Here is a 20937-nt window from a genome sequence, read left to right as displayed (position 1 = left end):
TTTTGTGTGAGGATAAGTTTTCAATTCAATTGAATTGTGATTCAATTGAATTCCTAAGTGATTACTTAGGAATGTAGTTGCTAAATTGAACAATAAAACTATGTTCAGCATTGTGAGAAACTGCCAGACTGTCTACCAAAATGGCTGTGCTTTTTTGCATTCTAACCAACGAGTAACATTTCCTGTTGTTCCACATCCTTACCAACATTAAATATTGTAGCCATTCGAATAGGTGTGTATGAGTATCCCATGTAGTTTGAATTTGTAATTCCCTATGACACATGACTTTTTATATTTACTTGCCATCTGTCTATCTTCTTTGGTCAGGTGTCTGTTCAGATCTTTTTCCTCCTTTTTAAATTGGGTTGTTTTCATCAGAGAGGGAGACAAACCATAAGAGACTCTTAATCATAGGAAACAAACTGAGGGTTGCTGGAGGGGGAGGGGGTGAGGAGGTTAACTGGGTGATGGATTTAAGAAGGGTACATGATGTAATGAGCACTGGGTATTATAAGACTGATGAATCACTGACCTTTACCTCTGAAACTAACCATACATTATATGTTAATTTAATTTAAATAAAAAATAAAAATAATAAATTGGGTTGTTTTTGAGGAAACTTCATACTGTTTACAGTGGCTGTAACAGTTTGCATTCCCACCTACAGTGCATGAAGGTTTTTTCCCCTCCACATCCTTGCCAACACCTGTTGTTTCTTATGTTGTTAATTTTAGCTGTTCTGACTGTTATGAGGTGATATCTCATTGTGGTTTTGATTTGCATTTCTCTGCTGACTAGTGATGTTGATCTTTATAAAGAGTTTTGAAGTCAAGTAATGGTCTTTGTTCTTCAGTATCATGTTGCTTTTCTGGTTATTTTACCTTTCCATGTAAACTTTAGAATCCACTTGTCAGCATTCGCAGACTAGCTTGTTGAGATTTTGATTGAAATTGCCTTGAATCTGTAGATTAGGTTGAGAAGAATTGACATCTTAGCAATATTGATTCTTCTAATCTGTGAACATGCAGTACTTCATTTATTTAGATCTTTGATTTCTTTCATCATTATAGTTTACAGCATATAGATGGGTGTATATATTTTGTTAGATTTCATAAAAATTTATTTTTTTATGTAAAAGTTAATTGTATTTTGTATTTCTTAAAAGATTTTTAAAATTTATTTGAGAGAGAGAGAGAATGAGCACAAGCAGGGGGAGGGACAGAGGGACTAACCATGAGTAGGAAGCCTGACACAGGGCTTGATCCCAGGACCCTGATTTCATGACCTGAGTCTTAGGCAGACATTTAACAGAATGTGCCACCTAGGCACCCCTTGTATATTATTTTTAATTTCAAGTACCAATTGTTCATTGATGGAATAAAGGAAAGCAAGTGACTTTATATTAGCCTTGTATCCTGTGACCTTGCTTATTAGTTCCAGCAGTGATTTTTTTGCTTTCTTCATTTTCTTTTTTTCTTCTTTGATTAGATTCTTCTTCAATTCTTCGATTCTTCTTCTTCAGTTCTTTAATTTCTCCATAGACAATCCTGTCATCTGCAAACAAATATAGTTTTATTTATTCCTCTCCAATATATTTGTCTTTATTTCCTTTAAAAAAATCTTATTGCTGGGCACTGGGTGGCTCAGTCAGCTAAGTGTCTGACTCCTGGTTTTGGCTCAGGTCATGCATGAGCTTGTGGTTATGAGGTCGAGTCTGGCATGGTACTCCATGCAGGCTCAAAGTCTGCTTCAGATTCTCTCTCCCTCTGCCCCTCCCCCTGCTTTTGTGCGTGCGTGTGTGTGTGTGCTCGCTCGCTCTTCTTCCTCCCTTCCTCCCTCCCTCAAATAAGTAAGTAAAATTTCTAAAAAATGTTTTGCACTGATGTTCAGTATGATGTTGAATAAGAGTGGTGAGAGGGGACATTTCTGCCTTGTTCCCAGTCCTAGAGGGAAAGCATCCTCTTTCTCACCGTTAGCAGTATGTCTTCTGTAGATGTTCTTGATCAAATTGAAGAAGTTCCTCTCTGTTCCTTGTTTGCTGGGAGTTTCATCAGGAATGGATTTTAGATTTTGTCAAATACCTTTTCAGAATCAATTCATGCAATTATATATGGTTTTTCCTCTTTAGTCTGTTGTGGTGGATTATATTAATTGATTTTCAAATGTTGGATTAATCTTGCATACTTGGAGTAAATACATTTGATTGTGGTCTGTAATTTTTTATACATTGTAAGATTTTATATTTCTAATGTCTTGTTGAGAATTTTTACATCTATATCTATAAGAGATACTGGTCTGTAGCTTTCTTGTCATGTTTTAATCTGGTTTTGGTATTAGGGTAATACTGGCCTTTTACAAGGAGTTTTTTTTTTAATTTTTTTTAAGATTTTATTTATTTATTCATGAGATACACAGAGAGAAGGAGAGAGAGGCAGAGACACAGGCAGAGGGAGAAGCAGGCTCCATGCAGGAGGCCCGACGTGGGGACTCCAGGATCACACCCTGGGCCGAAGGCAGGTGCTAAACCGCTGAGCCACCCAGGGATCCCCTACAAGGAGTTTAAAAAGTGTTCTTTCCACTTCTGTTGTAAGAAATTGCAGAGGTACTAGTTTTTCTTGAAGTGTTTGATAGAATTTATCAGTAAGACATCTGAGACTGATGTTTTCTTTTTCAAAGGTTATTAATATGGTTTCAGTTTCCTTAATAGGTTCTTTCTTTTTAATCCAATCTGACAATCTCTGCCTTTTATTTGGGGCTTTTAGACTATTTACATTTACTCTTGTTGATATGATTTGATTTAAATCTGTCATCGTCCTGTTTGTTTTCTAATTGTCCTGTTTTCTTCATCTTTTTCTGCTTTTTTTGGAGATTGATTGGTTTTTATTCTATTTTATATCTTTTCCTGGCTTATGAGCTATAACTGTTACCTAGTAGTTGCTTTAGTTTGTCCAATATATATCACTATTACACTCTTTACAGATAGTATAAGAATAGTACCATTCCATTTCCCTCTTTCAGCCTGGTGTTCAAACTCTTATTCTCGTGTTATAAATCCCACACCACCTTATTTTTTTTGTTCAAACATTTATTATTCTTAAAAAGATTTAAATAATAAGAAAAAAAATCTTTATGTTTCCTGTGTAGTTAACTTTTCTTTATGTAGATCCATATTTTCACCTGGTATCATTTTCTTTCTGCCTAAAGGACTTTTTTTTTTTTTAATTGTAGCGCAGGCTGCTGTTCTTGAGGATTTTTTTTTAATCTGAGAAGATATTTCATCTTGCTTTTTAAAAGTATTTTCACTGGTACAATGACTTTTAACACTAATTACCCAGAATTAAGCCATACTTCACAGGTTTTGAACATAACCCTCTACAAAATTGTCATTACTTTATTTTATTTATTTTTATTTTTATTTTTTTATTTTTATTTTTATTTTTTTTTGTCATTACTTTAGACACCCAACTGCAAGCTTGGGGTTCCCAGGCTACCCATAATTCTGACCAAATGAATGTAAATTCAAAAGTTTCCACTACTTCTTCAGGGTCGATATTTCAGTAGAATGGCTCACAGAACTCAGAAAAGTATTATACTTACAAATAGAGTTTTATTATAGCAAAAAGAGTATAAATCAGGATCAGCCCACAGAAGAGACTAATAAGATGAGATCTGGGATGGTGCCACATATGAAGCTTTTCATGCCTTCTTCCCATGATGTCTGAATCTGTCACCCTCCCAGCACACTGATATGTAGAGTATGCAGAGTAATAGCCAGGAAGCTCACCAAAGTTTTGGTGTTTATTGGGGTTTCATTATATAGGCATGATTGATGGACTCATTGAATATGTGATTAAACTCAGTTTCTAGCCCCCCTTCCATTCCCTGAAGGTCAGACTGATATCAAATGGTTTAGAGCACCAACCCTGCCACCATATGGCTGGTCTTTCTGGACTGGCCAGCCACCATCCTGAGTCACATTTGCATAAACTATCAGGCCCCACCATGAATAACAAAGACACTCCTGTCACTTGGGAAATTCCAAAGATTTAGGCTCATTCCCAGGAACTGAGGACAAAAGCCACCAAATTCTTTTTTACACAATAGCTGGGTATAGGATTCTGGGTTAGTGGGTTTGTTTTTCTTTTCATAATTCAAAGATATCACTCTGTTGTATTCTTACATTGTTTTCAATAAGAAATATGCTAAAATCTTTATCTTTGTTCCTCTGTATATAACATGTCTTTCTTGCCCACCACCTAACTGGTTTTATTTTCTTTTTATCATGAGTTTTGAGCAATTTGATTATAATGGGCTTTGGTGTAGTTTTCTTCCTCTTGCTCATGCTGGAGATTCTTGGGTATTATTTCTTCATCTGTGTTTTCTGTATCCCTCACTCTCTTCTAAGGATTATTAGACTTCTTGAAGTCTTTAGCTTAATGATGCTCTGATGATGGTGGTGGTAAAGATGATGATGATGATGATTTGCCGTTTTTTTTTCCCCCTCTTAGTGTTATTTTTCACATATGTATGTTCTTTGAACCCCTAGCATTGCTGTTAGCACCTGGAAGATTTTTGTGTTCTACCCCAGAACCAGCACCACACCTGGTCCTTGGAAGGGCAGTAATTGTGTGTAGGATACTCACTTTCAAGAATATCTTTGAGGCTTTAGCTGAGCAGTTTGGGGAACCAACAAAGGGTATCTGGCTTTACATTCAAGAATCAAACTGAAGGTATTTGTTAATTTTTTTTTTTAATTTTTATTTATTTATGATAGTCACAGAGAGAGAGAGAGGCAGAGACACAGGCAGAGGGAGAAGCAGGCTCCATGCACCGGGAGCCCGATGTGGGATTCGATCCCGGGTCTCCAGGATCGCGCCCTGGGCCAAAGGCAGGCGCCAAACCGCTGCGCCACCCAGGGATCCCCTATTTGTTAATTTTTGAGATGACATCATTTTTTAAAAAGGCTTTGAATAATTCTGAGGAGGCCTGATACTTATTAAATCCTGGCTAAGGAAACAATTACTGCAGATATTTTTTCTCATATCCTGATGCCTGTGCTAGCCAAGAGGTAGGAATAAATCATAAGAGATAGTCCTAGTCATAGAGCAAGGGAAACCCAGAGTTGGTACTAGATTGAGAACAGACCTACTGCATAAGGCTGTGCACCTCATTGAGGCTCCCAGTCAAGGGGATAAATGGAAGCTGAAAATGCCTCCTTATAATTAGTTTTCTCATAAAGAATACCTTTGTTTATTTATTAATTATTATTTTTTAAGGTTTTTATTTTAAGTAATCTTTATGCCCAGTGTGGGGCCAGAACCCACAACCCAAGGTTGAGAGTCCCACTCTCCACTGACTGAACCAGCCAGGTGCCCTGAGAGTGCCTTATATAACTGATAAAAAAGTGCTGTGTGGGGAAGTGAGTACAGAAGTGGGGAGGCAGACAGAGATTGGTAGCGTGGTCAGCACATCATGGAGTGTGGTACTTACTTTGAGACACATTGACAGCTTCTGCCATCAGAAGCTTCTGAATACTAACCCCCCCTGGAAGTTAGGCCAGAGAAATATGGCAGTCTTAGGTCCAAGAACTATTGTGACTAGTGCAAAGGTAAGCATGGTTTTGTTCGAACCTTCTGTGCTGCATGTTAGCAAGTTACAGGGAACATGTGAAAACTAATAAGGGAATGGAGGTAATTCCTATACCATGATGAGGTTGTGCATGCTTTGCCTACTGAGGGGCCTGGTGTTTGGTCTCTTTTAAGGAATGCTGCTATCCTAAGTCCCCACCAGAGAACTTAAGTTTCTCTTAAGCATGCATATTTCTGGGTTAGCCTTGGATGCAGTGTACAGAGATATATGTCCAAGAGGCTTTTAGACCAGGAAGGAGTCTTGTTGCCTTTCAAGAAATGTTGAAGCATCTGCATCAATAAGCATCTCATTGAATGAGTTCTTCAAGACTTTGGAAAGTTGGGTTAACTTGCTTAAGCAGATTTGAGCCTGAGGTATCCTTAGGAGGGCAGGAAATTGGCCAGTTGCTGCTATAACTAGAATGGATGTCTGAGAGACAGATGGTTACAGGCAACTTGGAAACAAGGGAGAAACCTCTGGGCTACCAAACTTTTACAAAGAGGGAATTGTTGAACTGATGGTGGGCCTGAATACATAACCACTTGAGTGCTAATTGCCAGTGCTAGGGGGAGATTTCTTCCCTGAAAGTTGCCTCAGTCCTCCTCAGAAACAGACTTCACAGAGGGTTTCTTTCCCTTTCCCCACCCACAGGTAACAGTCCTTTGGATAGCCCCCGGAATTTCTCTCCAAGTGCACCTGCTCACTTTTCCTTTGTTCCTGCCCGTAGGTAAGTTGATAGAAAACCTCCTCTATGACAAATGTGTGTAGCAGTTCTTTGAATGGGCAAGAAGTGAGTTTATTTTTATGATCACAAGTCCCTGGTTTCCTAGGGTACGTTCCAGAACATTATACTCTTGACCAAGAGCTATCCTAGCATAATCAGTGAGAAAATGGCCTCTCTTCCCAGCGGAACCCAAGGTATTAACCTTTCTCAACTAATTCTGAGCTGCTGGAGGTGGCCTCATTTGCTTCTTTCCCAGGGTAAAAAGAAACTACAGAGTCTTCACTTATCCTCTCATGAATCCAGAAAATATTTGGTGTATTTCAGGGCCATGCTTATATTCTTCCTTGCATCTCACTCCTCTGGAAGTGATATAAACTTATCCCTGGAACATTTTAGCAGTCCTGACAGCTCAGTCCATTGCCAGGGCCAATTGAGACGTTCTGAGCTAACTGAGATGAATTCATCCAAACTGCATACCAAGGCTCCACAGAAAATGATTTTACTTTTTAAAATGTTTTCTAAAATTCTTTCTTGGCAGAGTTCATGTTCTTTGACTTTATTTTTTATTCTTAAAAGTATTCTTGATTAGAGCCAGTCTTTGGCATTAAGTCCTCCAGACAAATCATGGCTCCAGATTTGGAACCTTTAGTGGACACAAAATGATCTATGCAGCTTGATGCCAGAGCAGTTTCTGTACTTAAATTCCTTTTTTAAAAGATAACAGAAAAAGAGTACATTCTTTGAAACAGCATTAACTCACTCTGCAAATGACAACCCAGAAAAAATCTACTCCCTTCCTCTTCATGATTCTATATAGCTGAAAAGGATGTGAACATGGACTGGTTGGGAGTTGTTGGATAGTTGACTTGAGTGCCCCTTGTTGTCATTCATTCAAAACAAATGTCATCTAAGTTTGTTCCATGGACAGATCTCTCCCACCCTGTGTAACTTACAGTTAGTTAACCAAGGATCCAGGTAGGACTATGCTGGATTGACATATTTGTCTTTCTAGCCTAGCTGGAAAGTCTTTCTTATCCTAGATTTCCTGTCTCATGTATGAACTGTAGCCTCATATGTCTATGCTGGGACAGCAAGGTCTGTCTGTGACCAATCTCTATAAATGGCATTGAGTCATTTCCCATTCATTCAGTAAATGTTTACTGAGCACCCAGTATGCCTTGGTACTGTGCCGGGTAACTAGTGATGTAATCGTAACAATATAGCCATAATTCTTTTAAAAAACATAGTTCCTACTTTCTTGAGACAGTAGACTTAGTAGAGTCTGTGCACCCCCTTTGTAAGGAAGGCTGTTTTCTCAGATCTTAACTTAGTTAACTCATTCTTTTATTTCTCATCTTTTATTTCTTAAGTGTCAACTTCTCAGAGAGGCCTTTCCTAACTATGTAACATAAAGGGTCCCACTCCTGATTTTCCTCAAATCATCTAGTTTTATTTTCACACTAATACTTTTCAATATCTGATATTTTCTTATTTGCTTATTTTCTATCTCCCCTCAACCAGAATAAAGGTACCTTTAATAGAGATCCCTTAATATATTGAAAGCTGTGTCTCCTGGTGTATAAAAAGCACTTACTCAGTGCTTTTTGGTTGAATGAGTGATGGGAAAGAATAATGAACAAGCAAACATTCATAGTTATAAACTGTGATAAATACCATGAAGTGAAAGAACATGATGCTGCATGAAAGCATAGGAAGGGAATGGGGCGGGAGGATCTATACAGGGTGGTCATGTAAGGCCTCTCTGAAGGAGATTGAATTTTAAGCTAAGAACTGGAGGATAAGAGTGAGCCTGCCATGTTGAAAGGGAGGACATGGGTATAGACCATTGTAGGCAGAAGGAATAGCATTTTCCTTTGGTGCTCTTTTGTCTACCTCATTATCTGGGCTTTAGGAGTAGGATCAACTAAGGAATTTTGGGACCTGGTATTACCATGAGATTCAAACAGGCCTATCATTCAGGTGGCATGAAGTTTGAGTCATGTGCATGGAACATGGAACTCTGGGCTGTCCTCTTAAAAGGACATAGTAGATAAAGCAGCTAGGTGTTTGTAGGGGTGGGGAAGAAGACTTCAGCCCTGCCAAACAGGGTACTCAGGAATTGTTTGCTAGGTTACTGAGGTCAGGCTTGAACCTTACAGGATCATATGGGTTTGGAATATCACAAAACACAGATTTAATGAAATGCTAAGGATAGGATCCATTAATCCTTCAAACTTCCACACATTCCTAAACAGAAAGTTTGTTCCTGTTGCACTTGACCAAATGCCAGGGTTTAAACAGATTAGTCTCTCTGGTTCCATTTGATTCTCACAATTATATGTCTTTTCACTGCAGCCATGGCCACAGAACAGACAGGTAATAGTGGACATGATGGGGAGAAGGGCTGGGAAACTGCTATGCATGGCCAGACAGTATGGTTTATGGTATTGTGCTTGGTGAGAACTGGTTGTAATGAGTCTTCTCTGACTGTGGGTATGAACATTTGGCTTTTTAAATCTAGCAAAGAGGCCATAAGGGAACCCCCTGCTGGAACCAAGGCTCAGAGCTCATATACTTAAAGGCAGGAATTGCTGAATGGTTCCAGGTTTCTGAGCCTAGGGACAAGTCACCCTCATTCCCACAAATTTCCTCACTCACTCAGCGAGATAACCAGACAGAGGAAATGGAGGCATTTGACAATGGTTTGGGAAACTCCTCCCTGAGTTAGACTAGTACTATCTTTGCTGAGCTCTATTTTCCCAGAATTGACTTGCTTTCTTATATAGAGCTCCCAGAACCAAACAAAAGAGGTCAGAGAGAACATCATGTTTGAGCAGCCTCCTGGACATTTCTTTGCCTCAGAGACTAGGTTCCAGCAGAACTAACTGCCTGGGTGGCATGAAGTTTAATCAGCTGCATGTGGCATGGAACCTTGGGCTGTCCTCTTGCAGAGTATATAGTAGGAAAACCTGCTTGGTATTGGTGGGGGTGGGGAGGAGTGCTTCGAAGGGGAAAGCCCTGGCAAGATTGAGTCCCCTTTCTTCTTCCTCTCCCCGCCTCTCCTCACCTCCCTTAACTGTGAGGCCTGGACTACATCACCCAAATCCCTGGGACTAGTGTTTTCTCTGAAGATTGAGGGTATTTAAATTTTAAAGGTCCTCCATTGCTAATGTTCTAAGGTTCTGTGGTCACAGCAAAGAAATTTTCTCCTATACTCCCATGCTTCACAAGAAAAAACACTTGTGTTACAGCACATCCCTTAGTCCAGGAAAGAATCATCTATCCATGTAATTTATAAAAGCTTCAAACCAGATACTTGCTTGAGCTTTCTCCTCCATAGCAAAACAAATAACTGGTTCTCTGTGATGAGAACTTTGAGATGCATCCTCTCCAGAGCAGCGGGAAACCTGCTCCAAAATGTTATATACAGCTAAGGATATACCACCTCAGTCTTTTTTCATGAGGTTAAACATTCTCAATGACTGGTTTTATGGGTCCTAATGGATCTTAGGTAACTTTTGACTGGTTGCCAATGATTGATTCACACTCCGACCCAGATGGCGGTCCACTTCTTCCTTGTCTATCCAGTGGCCTGGGAAAGACCAAAGAGCCTTTCACATGGAGCCTTCAAAAAAGGGAAAAGCTGCATTTCAGTGGCATTTCTGTGTTTGTGGTGGTGCCTTTAGCTGGAGTCCTCTGTCATTACTTCTCTAAAAGTGAATATGTTGAAAAAATAAATAAAAGCGAATATATTGAGACTATGAAGATTTTTTTTTTTAATTTCAGAACCACAGTATTCTTATGTCGAAGTCATGGACTCCTTTTTAGTTAGAGATGTTTGTCTTTACGGTGGAAAACACATGACTATAGGCTCCATGTAGGAGAGAGATGTGAGAGCATGTACTAGACCAAGCAATACTGTCTAGAGATAAGGAAGAGCCTACCAGTGAACCAACTGCCCAAAAACAGTGCTGATGGAAAGACAGGCAGGTCCAGGGCTCAGGGTGGGGTCCTGTAGAAACTGCCTAATATTCTTAATCTTACATAGGACTGATGGACGGCGCTGGTCTTTGGCCTCTTTGCCTTCTTCAGGCTATGGAACCAACACTCCTAGCTCTACTGTCTCAGTAAGTAGCCAAATCCGTGGCTCTGCCTCCTTCACTCCGAGGAATTACTTTCCTACAGATTATTGCTGCCTATCCCTACAGTGTTGCAAAGTGGTTCTCAATTTTTCCTCCAAAGCCAAACTCAAAAAGGTTACTTGGGATGAGGCTGAGTGGGGCAGTGGTGACCCTTAACAGCTATAGCCAGATCCAAACAACTTTGGAAAGAACTAACCAGAATGTTCTCTGGGCATCAGTTTTTCTAAGTGGAATCAGAGGAGGGCTTGAGGATAGACTTTTGCTTTGCCAGACACGGGGGATCCTAAGTATGTTTCACCTATTTCCCCACTTATTTCTAGAACTGAAGCCAAGAGCAGTTGGTGTGTCCCAAAGGCCTGATGGACCCTCTTTCTCTTCTTTCACCTTTTCCTTTTAAAAAAACATGGGAAGGATGATTGTTATTTGATATTCAAGTCTGATGTGTATTAGCAAAAAACCTGGGCTTGTCTCCAAGGCATCTAGTTATATTTTTTTAGAGACAGTTTTAGCCTAAAACACAACAGATGTCTTAATTAATGCTATGCACAATTGACCGTAAAATGAGACTCATTGAACAAGTTTTAACTGAAGCCAGGTTGACAAGGTTGGCAAACTTTTTCTGTAAAGAGCCAAATAGTAAGTACTGTAGGCTTTGCAGGCTGGGTTGGGCAGCAGGCTGAGTGGCCCATTCCCTATGTCCTCCCCCATTCTTCAGGTCTTCTCAGGGCAGCTTGTTGACATTTGTGACTCCCAAGCAGGTAGAAGGAGTATCATTTCCTCCCTTGACCTAGATATAGCTCATAAATTAATCCAAAGATCTCATTGGTCTTTTAGCAGCAGTTAAGCATCGATCTTTTCCTGATAAATACCTCTTTCCCCATAATCCTTTACCCAGACAGGTAACTTTTTACCTGGTTAAAAAAAAAAAAAAGTTTACTGGGTAATCCTTTACCCAGACAGGCAAGAGTCATGTATATGTATGTATGTGTATACATACATACATATATATGATATATATATCTGACCAATAAGTTTTTTGTTTTTTCTGACCAATAAGTTTTAATAGACTCAACCGATGGCTGCTGCTTATTTTATTGGGATACTTTAAAATACCAATTTTACTTCCTGTTAGTGGCAGTTGGGTGAAGATACTTTTTGCAGCCTCTATACAAACCATTTCCAAAAATGTGGCCAAGACAGAGCCTTGTGGAGGCCTCCCATTAACTGTTTCCGGCTTCATGTATTATAGCATTCCATGGCAGAAGCCTGTGCTGTTTGCCCCACCCCCCAAAAAAATTCTGATTTTTCACTTGGTATTGAGACTCACTTGTGGCAACAGAGTTTTCTTAGTGTGGTGCTGCAGCTTTGACTCTAAATGGATTTAGATATTTAAACCCCAGGTTCCTCATCAGCTGATGAACAGAAACTAAGCCAATGATGTTAGAGTTGCCTGCTCTCTTAGCCAGTCTTGTCAAGAAAGGAGGATATCACCGATTCTGGTGCTGTATAGGGCTGTCACAGCAGTCGCTGTGTCTGTGGGGTGCCTGCAGTGGCATGGCTCACTTCCTCAGGTGGTCTGTTGTGGTTGGCAGTGGGCTCTTGTCTGGAAACTCAGTCATTGGGCCATGTTGGATTCTTCATTGTTTTCAGGTCAGGTCTAGTCTTTGGGTTCCAGATCTAAAAGTAATTTTCTTCCTTGCTGGATTTTCTTGCCTACTCGAGTTCCTGGAGTCTGGTCACAGCCTTCATAACCTCAGCGCTGCCAGTTGTCCTGTGGGTAACAGCCGAAAGGAAGCATTAATGAGTTCTCCCAACATTTGTAGGCTGGGTACACCTGGAGCAGTTCCTAAGCCAGGAAGCATGGTTTATTAATTTCTTGCCATCCTGACTAGCCAAAAGCTTCACTGAGGGCAAAGCATCCATGCAGAAAAATCTGCTCTTTACCACCGAAAGAAGTTCCATAGGTAGTTATGGAGCTCCCACACCTTATGAATGTCTGGCTCCAACTGCCTGCAAGACTCATGAAGGCTCCTAGTATCTTGGCTTCCTCAGGACTGAAGGCTCTGAGGGAGTAGGGGAGGAATCATGCCCAGGGGAGGCTAAAAGGAGCAAGGCAGAGAAGGCCTGCTTTGGGTTACCTGTGGGTTTACACTGACTGGAAAGTCCTGTCTGTTCCTGGACTTGCCTCAGACGTGTCTGTAATGCTGCTTGTTAATGTTTTTCCCTCTAGTCATCATGTTCCTCACAGGAAAAGCTGCACCAGTTGCCCTTCCAGCCTACAGCCGATGAGCTGCACTTTTTGACGAAGCATTTCAGCACAGAGAGTGTACCGGATGAGGAGGGACGGCAGTCCCCAGCCATGCGGCCGCGCTCTCGCAGCCTCAGGTGAGGACTGCTCTCTGCCTGCAACCCTAGGATCTGTGGAGCTCAGCTTGTTTGCACAGCATAGGAATAGGCAGATTTTCTATAAAGCGCAAGAGAGTAAATAATTTAGGCTTTGTATGCCAAACAGTGTCTGTGGCAACTACTTAACTCTGAATTCCTTCAATTAGCTCTTTCCTTTGGCATTAGCTGGTAAAACTATGCCAGAATTCCAGGTTGAGGAAGAGGATGGAAATTAAAATGGGCATGGCTTTAATGACAGAGTTCAGCTTTCCAGAGCCCCTGGGAAATAATTAATTGGCTAATATGTTTGAGGTAGGAGCACAGAGGAGCAGGGCCTCCCAGGAAGAATGCCCTCAGATAATGTTTCTACTCTGAATATCAGGAAGTGAGCTGAGCCAGACCACAAGGACTGGTTCAAGTTCAGAGACTGATGCAGATGATCACTGGGACTGTTGTGCAGAGGATCAAAAACACAAATTTGAGTTTTTGTGGAGTGTGGATCCCAGTGCCCTTCTTTGTCTCACTCAGAGGAATACCTGAATCTTGGTGCTCTCTGAATCCACAGCGTAAAGGGTTCGTTTGAGGCCATTTGAGACTGAGAGGGATATAGTATCTCAGGAAGTCCCTGCTGTATTACTCTTAAAATACTTGGTAATATGTATTGATACATCAGGCAGACCATGGCCCATTCCAGGGAAGAAAGGCAGAGCAGGACAATTCTGAACCTAGCTCAGCTAGGGTAACACGTCAGGGGAACCAAACTGGCCAGGATCCAAATACCGATTTATTTGTGTGACTCAAACTTTGAAATCCTTTAAGAAGATGTAACTACATATGGGCCAAAGAGGAATATTTAGGTGACCCAGGCTAATAACTCACTGCAGGCTGGATTGGCCTCATTTATCCCCCAGGTCAGAGCCTAAGTTAGCCTCCTTGGCTGCAGCTTGTTTGGAAAAGGATATAGGTTTATACCGTTTTCCTTTGTTTTTTTGTTTGTTTGTTTTGGTGGTAGTTTTATTTGATTTGATTCCTAGAACCCCATGCTGGGGTATGCTCAACTCCACTGGCCAAAGCAAAGAAAGCCCAGAGAGCCCTGTTCTGGGGAGGTCATCCTAGGAAAGCCACCTAGGAGTAGACTCAGGAGTGGTTTCCTCCTTTTGGGCCTTTTCAGGCCCTGGCAGAGGTCTTTGTGAAAACCAGCCTTCTTATAGGAAGGTAGCCTAGTTCCAGATGGCACCATTTTGAGTCAAACAAGGTGTCCTGGGAACTTCAGGAAAAAGGAAGACTCTAGAACTCAGCATGCATTAAGGTGTGTGGGTGTACTGCAGACAGTGGGAGGGCAAGGACTCTGGGAATGGTTATCTTTCTTCTTGAGAGATCCATGGCACTAAAATAACACAATTTTTTCTTTCTTATTTAGTCCTGGACGGTCCCCAGTTTCCTTTGACAGTGAAATAATAATGATGAATCATGTATACAAAGAAAGATTCCCCAAGGTAAGAATCCTGAGGATGGCTGCACCTGTGGGAAGACTGAGGGTGAGGGGATGGAGTGCTCTCTCCAGAGGTAGTTAAGAAGAGCAGGAAGGCACCAGGAGGAGAAGGGTATAAGCACAAGGCTTTCAGACTGCTAGAGATGAGGCAGGTAGCAGGGACTATGAGTTTGGGGCTCATATTTGCAGGGCTTCTATTTCTCTACTCCCTGGAGTGGTGTCTAGAAGGAAATGTTAGAAAGGTATTCCCCCATGTGTTGGTGGGGAAGGAAAGAACTGGGCACCTTGTTTCTAACCATGCACATCAAGTCCACAAGTCAGGGTCCTTGCAGAACAGGATTGGCTAGCAGAAAGCATGTTTATTCTATGCAGATTTCTGAAGCAGTGCCTCATTACCAGGCCTGGAGAGTGCACAGACCAGTGTGCTGGCTGGAGGAAGCAGGAAGGTGGGAGCCAGAGTTTTCAAGCAGGAGAATGCTGAGGAAAGCAGATTACTCTGCTGAGGTAGCTGGGAAGTAGTCTTCGCAGCTCTGCAGTTTGGCTAGAAACTGTTGTGTATGTGGAACCTGGGTGCTTGTTTTGCATTTGAATTTCTTTTTGAACACAGCATGCCTATACACTCCGACTCTCGCCTTCTCGTGACGGGCCCTGTTCTTGCAGAACATAGCCAGCTCTGTCAGAACCAGGGAACTGGCACAGGCTCCCTGTCCATGACAGCAAGGAGCATGGGGCTCTCAAGCCTCTTGTCTTCATCCTCTATCCAGACTTCCCTGGGTCTACCTATTCATCTGAGTCCAGAGGCTGCAGTGTGCAGTGGTTCCCTGCTCTTCTGAGAGTGTCCTTTTCCGAGACTCCAGTATAGTCTCCTGGACACGCATGGGTGGCTTAGGGAGATGGTATGAAGCTCTGTGCTTTTCCTCTTGACATACATAGTGAAGCATAGCAGTAAGGAAGGACATACATTCTAGAACCAGATTGAATGGGTTCAAATCTACTTCTACCATTTACTCACAATATGACCCTAGACAGATTATTTAACTCATCTGTAAATTGGGATAATAAGAGTATTTATCTCGTAGAAAGTTTGTGAAGATTAATGAATATTAAACTTTTCTAACTGTGCCCAGGACATAGTAATCACTCAGTAAGTGTGAGCTGTGATTTCTCTGCTGCCCTGGGCCCCATGGTCTATGTTTTCTGGTCTTGGAGAAGGCTTTAGAGAGGAGGAGTGAGGAACAGGGGCAGAATGGACAGCTAGGGAATCATTTTGTTATGCTAAATCCTTTATAAGGAAGTTTAGGAATAGGGGGTGGAGTTAAAGGAGTCAGGGACCCTAAGTTTGTCTGGTCCCTTCGAATACAGCTAGATAGCTTCCATTCTGAGTACCTGTGAAAATCAGAGGTCTGAGAAAAGAAATGCTGCAACTCTGCAAGTAAAAAAAGTGAACACTTTTTGGAAGGTAGGAGGTATAGAGACTTGGATCTTGGGTGAGATACCTCAGGATATGATGGAGGGAGGGGAGCCTCCTTAAGGAGGGTACCAGTAAGTATTAAAAGCTGTCGAGTGAAAAATTCAAACTTTTAGGGGCGCCTGAGTGGCTCAGTGGTTGAGCGTCTGCCTTCGGCTCTGGTCGTGATGGAGTCCTGCATGGGGGTCCCCACGGGGAACCTTCTTCTCCTTCTGCCTATGTCTCTGCCTCTCTGTGTATCTCATGAATAAATAAATAAATAAATAAATAAATAAATAAATAAATAAATAAAATCATTAACAAAAAAATTAGAACTTTTAGAAGTCTGCGATGGTGGCGAATGTCCCAGGGTTAAAGGTGCTTGGGTGGCAAAGTGAGGCAGAAACCCAGGCTCCTCAGCATGGTCTCAGGATCCTCAGGATCATGAGAAGAACAGGGGTGCCTGAGTGTGGCAGAGTTCCCAGGCACAAGAGTGGGGAAAATGGCTGAAAACAGCAGGTCTAGGTGCTGCCTTTCTGCTCTGTGTTGCCATAAACTGTGAATCACTGTACCGTCATGTGACCACTTTTCTGGCAGGGGTCCAGCAAAAGGCAAAAGCATGGAGAGACCCCTTCCCTCCTCTGGGAGAAAGAGCATGGGTCCGCACCAGAGGTATCCATAAAATTTGGAGTTTTGAAACTCAGTCATGTGCCCGAGATAAAAACACTCGGGCACAGGCCAGGTGAACACAGAGTTTTGATGGAACCCCGCGAGACAAGAGTGAAGGACTGCTTTTCTGTGTGGGCTCACTGAAGCGGGGATATGAACTTTCAGCTCCAGGGCTAGAGATCAGTGCGCCACCATTTTCATCGCTCCTGTCAGTGCTGAAAGCCTTCAGGAAGCAAAGTAGTACCACATAGAAGAATCCAGAGCTACTTACACTGAGCCCTGCCTCCCTGTGCACTGGAGATGAATTTCCACTAGGGCAAGTACACCTGAGAATCAGTGCAATGGGCCCCTCCCCCAGAAGACTAGTATGAACAACTGGCTCACACTAAATTTACTGGTCATAAAGGGCTACAAAGCTCTTGGGGAAAACAATAAATAGCATCCATTGTTTTTTTATTCTTTAGTCTTTCAGTATTTTTTTTCAGTTATTATTTTTCAATTCTTTTTAAATTTTTATTTTTATATATACACTATATATATTTTTTGTTTCCTTAGTGTTTCTTATTTTATTTTGTGTCTCCTTTTTTCTTAAAATTTGGGAACTAGTTTCTTGTAACAACAGACCAAAACACACCCCAGATCTAATTTTTAAATTTGTTTTGTTCCTTGTTTGTTTTTTCTGTTATCATTATTGTTATTGTTATTTTTTCTCTTTTATTCTTTTCTGATGAAAATGATGAAATGGAGAAATTCACCCCAAAAGAAAGAACAGAAGGTAGTATTCACTGCCAGAGATTTAATCAATACAGGCATAAGTAAGATGTCTGAACTAGAATTTAAAACAATGATTATAAAGATACTAGCTGGGCTTGAAAAAAGCATAGAAGACACTATAGAATCCCTTACTGTAGAAATAAAATAGCTAAAATCTATTTGGGCCAAAATTAAAAATGCTAGTATCAAGATGCAGTCCCAAATGGAGGCTATAAAAATGAGAATGAGTGAGGTAGAACAGCATGTCAGTGATAGAGAAGATAAAATGATGGAAAATAAGGAAGCTGAAAAGAAGAGAGAAAGAAAATGACTGAATCACAAAGGGAGACTTAGAGAACTCAGCAAGTCCATGAAGCAGAATAATATCCAGATATTAAGGGTCCCATAAGATGACGGATGGGAGAGAGGGGCAGAAGGTTTTTTTGAACAAATTACAGCTGAGAACTTACTACTCTGGGGAAGGAAACAGGCATTCAAGTCCAGGAGGCACAGAGAACCACCCTCAAAATCAGTTAAAAGTAGGTCAACACTTTGACATATAATAGTGAAATTTTGCAAATTTCAAAAATGAAGAGAAAATCCTGAAAGTAGCTCAAGATAAGAGGTCCTTAACCTACAAGGGTAGACATATAAGGCTGGCAGCAGACCTATCCACAGAGACCTGGCAGATCAGAAAGAACTGCCTTGATATATCCAGCATGGTAAGTGGGGAAAATATGCAGCCAAGAATACTTTATCCAGTAAGGCTGTCATTCAGTTATGCTAGAAGAGATGAATAGCTTCCAGGACAATAAAAAACTAAAGAAATGTGTGAACACTAAATCAGCCCTGCAAGGAATATTAAAGTTGATCCTGTAAGCAAAGAGAGCACAAAAATAACAATAGACCAGAAGGGAATAGAAACAATTTATAGGAGCATTGACTTTATAGGTAATACAATGGCACTAAATTCATCTTTCAGTAACTACTCTGAATGTAAATGGACTAAATGCTCCAATCAAAATACATAAGATACCAGAATGGATTAAAAAACAAGATCCAGGATCCCTGGGTGGCTCAGTGGTTTAGTGCCTGCCTTTGGCCCAGGGCCTAATCCTGGAGTCCCGGGATCGAGTCCCACATCAGGCTCCTGCATGGAGCCTGCTTCTCCCTCTGCCTGTGTCTCTGCCCCGCCCCCCCCATGAATAAATAAGTAAAACATCTTTAAAAAAATAAAAAATAAATAAAAAAACAAGATCCATTGATATGCTGCTTACATTACAAGAGATTCATTTTAGACCCAAAGACATCTCCAGATTGAAAGTAAGGGGGTGGAGAACCATTTATCATGCCAGTGACATCAAAGGAAAGCTGGTGTAGCCATTTCATATCAGACAGATTAGATTTTATTTTATTTTATTTTTTTAAAGATTTTATTTATTTATTCATGATAGTCACACAGAAAGAGAGGCAGAGACATAGGCAGAGAGAGAAGCAGGCTCCATGCACCGGGAGCCCGATGTGGGATTCGATCCCGGGTCTCCAGGATCGCGCCCTGGGCCAAAGGCAGGCGCTAAACTGCTGCGCCACCCAGGGATCCCCAGATTAGATTTTAAACCGAAGACTGTGACAAGATGAAAAAGAGCACTATAGCACAACTAAAGGGTCTATCCAACAAGAAGATCTAACAATTGTAAATCTTTACGTACCTAACTTGGGAGCAGCCAATATACAAACCAATTAGTACCAAAATTAAAGAAACACATTGGTAATAATACAATAATAGTAGGGGACTTTAACACCCCACTCAGAGCAATGGATACATCATCTAAGCCGAAGATCAACAAGGAAACAAGGGCTTTGAATGACACCCTGTACCTGATAGACTTCATAGATATGTTCAGAGCATTTCACCCTAAAGCAGCAGAATACACATTCTTCTTGAGTGCACATGGAACATTCTCCAGAATACATCACAACCAGTGATGTATCAACCAGTATAAAAAGACTGAGGTTATACCATGCATATTTTCAGAACACAATGCTTTGCAACTTGAACTCAATCACATGAGGAAACTTGGAAGGAACTCGAATATTTCGAGGTTAAAGAGCATCCCACTAAAGAATGAATGGGTCAACCAGGAAATTAAAGAAGTTTTGAAAATGCATGGAAACAAATGAAAATGAAAACAACTGTTCAAAACCTTTGGGATGCAGCAAAGGCAGTTCTAAGAGGGAAGTAAATAGCAATACAAGCCTTTCTCAAGGAATTAGAAAAGTCTCAAATGCACAAGCTAACCTTATACCTAAAGAGCTGGAAAAAGAACAGCAAATAAAGCCTAAATCCAGCAGAAGATAAATAATAAAGATTAGAGCAGAAATCAATGAAGTAAAAACCAAAACAACCAGAACAGATGAGCGAAACTAGGAGCTAGTTCTCTGAAAGAGTTAATAAATAAACCTCTAGCCAGATTTATCAAAAAGAAAAGAAGGACTCAAATTCATGAATGAAAGAGGAGAGATCACAACCAACACCAAAGAAATACAAACAATTAGAATACTATGAGCAATTATATGCCAACAAATTAGGCAATCTGGAAGAAATGGATGCATTCCTAGAAACATAAACTACCAAAACTGAAATAGGAAGAAATAGAAAACCTGAACAGACCCACAACCAGCAAGGAAATTGAAATGGTCATTAAAAATCTCCCAATAAACAAGAGTTCAGGGCCAGATAGCCTCCCAGTGGAATTTTACCAAACATTTAAAGCAGAATTAATGTTTATTGTCCTGAAACTATTTCAAAAAATAGAAATGGAAAGGGGTGCCTGGTGGCTCAATTAATTAAGCATTTGCCTTTGGCTCAAGTCATGATCCTGGGGTCCTGAGATTGAGCCCCACATTGAGCTCCCTGCTCAGCAGGGATTCTTCTTCCTCTCCTCTGCTTGTTCTCTCTCTCTCTCTTTCTCCGCTCCCCACCCCCAGATAAATAAAGTAAAAAGAGAAATGGAAGGAAAACTTCCAAACTCTGTGAGGCCAGCATTACCTTGATCCCCAAACCAGAAAAAGACCCCACCAAAAAGAATTACAGACCAATAACCCTGGTGAAAGTGGATGCAAAAATTCTAACAGAGATACTAGCTACTGGGCTCCAAAAGTACATTAAAAAGATTATTTACCATAACCAAGTGGGATTTACTCCTAGGCTGCAAAGGGTGGTTCAACATTCACAAGACAACAGTGTGATAGAGAACATTAATAAAAGAAAGGACAAAAACCATGTGATTCTCTAAATAGATGTAAAAAAAAAAAGCATTTGACAAAATGGAGTATCTTTTTTAAAAAAAAAAAAAAAAGATTTTATTCATGAGAGACACAGAGTGAGAGAGAGAGAGAGAGAGAGGCAGAGACACAGGCAGAGAGAGAAGCAGGCTCCATGCAGGGAGCCCTATGTGGGACTCAGTCCTGGGACTCCAGGATCAAACCCTGTGCTGAAAGCAGGCTCTAAACCACTGAGCCACCCAGGCATCCCCAGTATCCTTTCTTGATTAAAATTCACCACCACATAGGGATAGAGGGAACCCACCTCAATATCATAAAAGCCACATAGAGAAAACTCACAGCAAATATCATCTTCAGTGGGGAAAAACTGAAAGCTATTCCTCTAAGGTCATAAACATGACAGTGATGTCCA

General features: G+C 41.0%; 1 protein-coding gene across 17 annotated transcripts in view; it reads left to right on the top strand.

Annotated features, from left to right (window-relative positions):
* MAST2 (microtubule associated serine/threonine kinase 2) overlaps positions 1 to 20937 on the top strand; it is a 208781-nt gene that overhangs the window by 162824 nt on the left and 25020 nt on the right. For 13 of the 17 annotated variants that reach the window (XM_025420237.3, XM_049094439.1, XM_049094434.1 and 10 more), the window contains 5 exons: positions 6280 to 6355; positions 8708 to 8728; positions 10401 to 10479; positions 12725 to 12879; positions 14300 to 14375. In XM_025420237.3, coding sequence (XP_025276022.3) covers positions 6280 to 6355; positions 8708 to 8728; positions 10401 to 10479; positions 12725 to 12879; positions 14300 to 14375 — 407 coding nt within the window. The remainder of the gene's footprint in view (positions 1 to 6279; positions 6356 to 8707; positions 8729 to 10400; positions 10480 to 12724; positions 12880 to 14299; positions 14376 to 20937) is intronic. The other 4 variants (XM_049094435.1, XM_025420243.3, XM_025420242.3 and 1 more) reach the window with 1 other exon arrangement.

This window comes from Canis lupus, chromosome 15 (assembly GCF_003254725.2).
Source record: "Canis lupus dingo isolate Sandy chromosome 15, ASM325472v2, whole genome shotgun sequence".
Classification (NCBI taxonomy): Eukaryota; Metazoa; Chordata; class Mammalia; order Carnivora; family Canidae; genus Canis; species Canis lupus.
This window is presented reverse-complemented; position numbering and strand designations above follow the sequence as displayed.